A 5,112-nucleotide genomic window follows, 5' to 3' on the forward strand; every position below is an offset into this window, starting at 1 on the left:
TGAATCAGCTAAAATCACAAAAAAGTTTTAAAAATGTCAGCATTGCTTGTTGCCAACCGCGTTGATCAACACTAAATTAATCCGAAGATAAAAAGACCACAACACACATATCGGAAATCCTCGTTCCTGTTTCCAGACATCTTCTCTCCACATACCGCAACTGTAATCTGTTCATCGCAGCAACGAATGCCAAACAAGAACAAAGTTCTCTGGTACCTTACTGGTAAATGCTACTCATACCTTCATGGTAACTTCAACTGAGCAATACACGTTTATATCAATCATGATTGATGGCATTCAATGTTGACTGATTGTCGGACTGATTACCACAGGGATAAGATATTGTCAACTGATAAATTTAAACATGGAAAAAGCCACGCAGTTTTTGGACCTACGAACTGGTGCTATCATGTCCAGCTAATTGATGCTGATAAGTTATCTGTAATCAACATTGCAAACCACCTGTACCTTCCTACTGGATCGATGAAATCTTGCTATCATCTTCAGTTATAATCGTGAAACATATTGTCAATAAACTTTGGCAAACAAGTGGTATAATCTTACTGGAACAATAACGTTTAACCTTTATTGACTATTAACATAACATTGATTTATCAAAAAAAGAACCAATCTTGTATGTAACAAAGACAAGCTGATAATCAAGGGACATCAAAACGAAATAATTTGAAAAAGTCTGAAACCTTCTTTTTCTCCTTCTAAACTAAGCTTTACGTTATCAGACGATGTTTGCCACCATCCCGGAACCTTGCTCTCTTTTTTGTTCTCTTCACCTATTCTGCTTAAAAAATTTCATTTCTTATCTCTTGTAAAAATGTTTTTATATATGTTTTGATCTGTCGTAAAATGTATTCAATACAATAAAATATTATAATATATAGATTGTGTAATAAAGCGACTTCGTTATAACTGTATTCAACCAGCTAACTATAGCGTGTTTATTCCGTTGTCTATGGCATTAGAACATAAGACTAATCATGTTTTACAGGCTACCCACATGTACGCATTGCGTACCTATTTTTAACAAATTTCAACTTACTAAATGGGCGTTCATTTGAGGCGACGGTCACAGGAGCTGTAAGCATTAATCTGACCACGGAATTTGCCAATGGAAGTGACAATTTGTTGGATTCGCTGACTTTAACTACTTTGGTACAGTCGGTTCCCACATCAGAAGGTAATAGCTCAGACAATACCTGCAATTCAGCTTCTAAAGCTAATGCATCAGGCGACAGTGAAGGTGGAAATAGTGTGATGGCTGACTGAACATGCGACGCATCAATTGGTGGCTTTAGACACTCCAACAAAGGTAAAATGCGCTTCTTGCACTGTAGCAAGTGTTCTTTCATTCGAGTTGTGAGAACGTCAAGGGCTTCACGAAACTGTTTTTTATAAAAAGCCGATAAGGAAAGTGCTGCAGCACTTTCAGGTTGCTCGTCCAGGCGTCTAGGCACTCTCCTTGGGCGATGGTGATGGTGGAAATCAATTTCAGGGTCAATTCCAATGCTCCTGGCGAAGGTGGTGGATGCCTCAATTTGATTGCCCATCGCTTTGTCGTCATCTTGCAACTTCTGCATGACACTCAACGTGCCCTCGACAAGATCAGTGGCATCTAAGATGTTGAGTTCAGTTGATTGTAACTGCACCACCAGACTCTTCATATTGTATGCAACATTTTTCATGAACATCAGCGCAATGACAAATTTAAGTGAGAGCATTTTTTTTCTTAAACCAAGCGCCTGGGTTTTTGTGCTTGCATCTGCGCCCTCGCTGCTTGCAACTGCGTGTAACACATCAACAATGACTTGGAAGGATACCCATACAGCTTGAATACTTTCCGCCCTCGCAATCCATCCGGTTTTGGACAGGTTTCTGAGCATCAGGCAATTCTCGACTTTGACGACTTCTTCTTTCAATGGCTGAAACCGTTTTGTACTCGACGTGAAAAATACATTAAGGGCCTGTAGTACCTCAAACATTTCTTGAATAATGGGGCTTGCATTGCAACCGTGCTCAAGTACAGTGTTGCAGCGGTGGGCTTGACATGGTACATATGGGATCTCACGTCCAACAAGATCGGACAAATGCTTCTGAGCACCATTGAATTCCCCGGACATTGCGGCAGCGAAATCATACGATTGAAAGCACAGACTATCGGTGTTCAAACCAGACCGCTTTATTGTAGAAATGATATCTTGTGCTTGCCCATGACCTGTCTTGTCCTCTGTCTTTGTCACATCCAGTAATCTCTCTCTTGGTTCTCCATTCGGACTGACATATCTTAGAACAACCGAGAGCCTATCTGTGTGTTCTTCATCAGGTGTAGTATCTGCCATAACGGAAAACATGTCTGCACATTTGACATCTTCGACAACTCTCACACGCAGTTCCTTCTCAAGCAACGAGATAAATTCGTTCTGTGACTGAGGGCTTAGATAGGTCGCGTGATATGGATTCAGCCTTTTGTCACATATCCACCGCTTTAAGTTTGGTACGTGCCTGCTTAACAAAAGAACCACTTGCATAAAATTCCCATCTTCATTGCTGTCACCTCTGAAGGGAAGAGCTTGGCGAGCAAGTGTCTTCGCGACATCAAGAAGGATGGTGATAATTTGGCGATTATATTCCATGTCTTGTGATTCTTGAATTTGTGCTGCGCGTATTTTCTTATCTAGTTGGGCGTCGATATGCTTTGTTTTCTGCAGGAAGTGACAATAAGCACCCAGAGAAGCTTTATGACTTTGTGAGGAGAAGTGTTGAGCCAGTTTTCCAGGTTTGGCCTTCCCAACGCTTTTCATCTTGTGCCATTTCCTAACGCCTGCTGGTTGACTTTGATCGGGATTTTCTATGATGATGGCCTCAAGAGCTGTGTCCAACATCGGTTCTCGGATGCAGGTTCTTTTATTGCCACTAAACATAATTCTTTTGTCAATACTTACAATACAACTAACGAAATGGATTTTCGTACTGGAGCAGCACAACAACTCATTTTCTGATCGTACTATAGTGATCAAATATTTGTTGAGTTTACTTGTGAAAGAATTGTTTTAGCGACATATATTTATCACATGATTGTTACGAAGTGTTGATCCATTCTTATTTTAACTATTTTAGCTCGAATATCGTTCCATTTCAGACGCGGCTATCTCTAAATACATGGTAATATTGTAATATATAAAATATTGTAATATATAAAATATTGTAATAAGTGCCATGGCTAGTATAAGGGCCAGCTGGACCATGATGTTATCGCATGTTTAACAGAAGTCGGAAATAAGAGACCATTACAAACTACATGTCTAACTTTAACTATTCAATAAAAAGTATATTGTCACCCGTTTAAAAAGTTTACTGTGAAAACACTTACCAATTTTGCCTATATCTTGGACTTTCTCCATAGTACCTACATTGTCTGTTTGGGGTTCAGGCACTTCTGACGGAACATCTGTTTGACTTTTACTGCGCGCCTTTGCGGCTTCGAACAGATTCGCTGGTGCGTCTTTATGTGCTACTCTGACCCGTTTTCCTTTATGTTGCAATTGCTCATGTTTATTGCGATAGTCATCGTCAAAAGTCGCATTGCATTCAAGACACTGAAGTTTTATTCGTTTTCGTTTTGGTTTTGAACCGCGCATGATACAGTCAAACAGAGACGTAGAACACCACCAGATCAGTCACAGAGAACAGTAGAATGAAAAAGACAGAACATGAGACGTCACTGGACAGTTGCCAGAGGTTTGTAATAATTTTATGTCGGCAATGAAAAATGTCAAACGTACCCGCCCAGGTGTGCGGATAACAAATCCGCCACAGAGTCAATTATCTTCAGCCCTTGGATGAACACATAACACTAGCTACACATAAATTTTACAAGATTAACATTTCGTCAAAATAAGTTGAGAAATTTGAGTTTTAAAATGGCAACTTGCTGCCTGCCGACTGAAGGAACTGTAATGACGAATTTGCCGACTAAACGGGACGTATGATAACACACCCCCCCCGCTAGCGACGGCCCTGATGGGAGTCCCAGAAATGCACTGGAGCCAAAAAACAGAGGAAGAAAGAGAGAGTATTTACCAAAAGTTTATGAAAGGATTACTAGAAAAGAAAAGGGAACTTATTTCCACTGATGGATTGCTTGCTGTGCCAAGAACACCCAAAGTGGCAAGAAAACCAGGACAAAAGAAAAGAATAAAAAACATAAAAACACAAACGAAAATCCGCTGAAACTTATATCAATAATTATCAGGTTTTCCAATCAGGAGTGAACAGTGTTGTGTTGCACCCCATGAGCAGTATTGTTATCAACGTTGTTGATGCAATGTTGTTGCAATTAGTTGCACAGGATTGATTGTTGTTCAAAATTAAAGGACAAGGTTCAACAACATTGTTAAAGGGCTGAATACTGCTATAGTCATGGGGTGCAACACAACATTGTTCACATCTGTTTTTAGTAATTGCATCAACCTGATGATTTTTATCAATATATATTTAATGTACCATACCGTATACCAGCTATATCAATGTATAATAAATATATGTGTTTCGCTGCTAAACGAACAACTTTTGATGATAATATTTTGCTGTAATTCATCTTTCAGATTCTCTCCCCCCCATGCCTTTAAAAAATTAACTGGTTCGTCCCTAAATTTCAATAAATTTTTGAATAAAAGGTCTCTAGATCTATAGTTTACAGTTTTTTCAGTTTAACTATATTCTGTTCATCTGCTGCTCTTAGCCAACACTATGTCACATTTATTATTCTGCCGGCTTCGGGGCATTAATTCTGCTCATAACATTAGGGATTAAGAAATTGCCAAACTTTCACATATTTTGAATTTCTTTGAACAAGTGAACTGAAATAGTAATAATAAATATTTTGACAGGACCGTCGAAGTCTCGGGCTGTTTTTCTATACTCTTGGGCGGTTTTTCTACACTCTCGGGCGGTTTTTCTATACTCTCGGGCAGTTTTTAGTAGGACCAAGTATGTCAGTTTCGGTCTTCTAACTTGCGCGGCTAAATATTTCTTGTTGTTTTTTACCAGGAGTGCGGTTCCTGAAACCCTCAGATTTTCGTGTTTTTCATCATTTCA

General features: G+C 39.3%; 1 protein-coding gene across 1 annotated transcript; it reads right to left on the reverse strand.

Moving 5' to 3' along the window:
- Window positions 1-945: 945 nt before the first annotated feature.
- LOC114518638 lies at window positions 946-2,936 on the reverse strand. Its single transcript, XM_028538644.1, has 2 exons — window positions 1,058-2,936; window positions 946-968 (listed from the first exon to the last, which is right to left on the reverse strand). The coding sequence occupies exons 1-2, from the start codon at window positions 2,934-2,936 to the stop codon at window positions 946-948; spliced, it is 1,902 nt and encodes a 633-aa protein (XP_028394445.1).
- Window positions 2,937-5,112: the final 2,176 nt, after the last annotated feature.

Source organism: Dendronephthya gigantea, unplaced genomic scaffold (assembly GCF_004324835.1).
Source record: "Dendronephthya gigantea isolate DGI-Jeju-01 unplaced genomic scaffold, DenGig_1.0 000011F, whole genome shotgun sequence".
Classification (NCBI taxonomy): Eukaryota; Metazoa; Cnidaria; class Anthozoa; order Malacalcyonacea; family Nephtheidae; genus Dendronephthya; species Dendronephthya gigantea.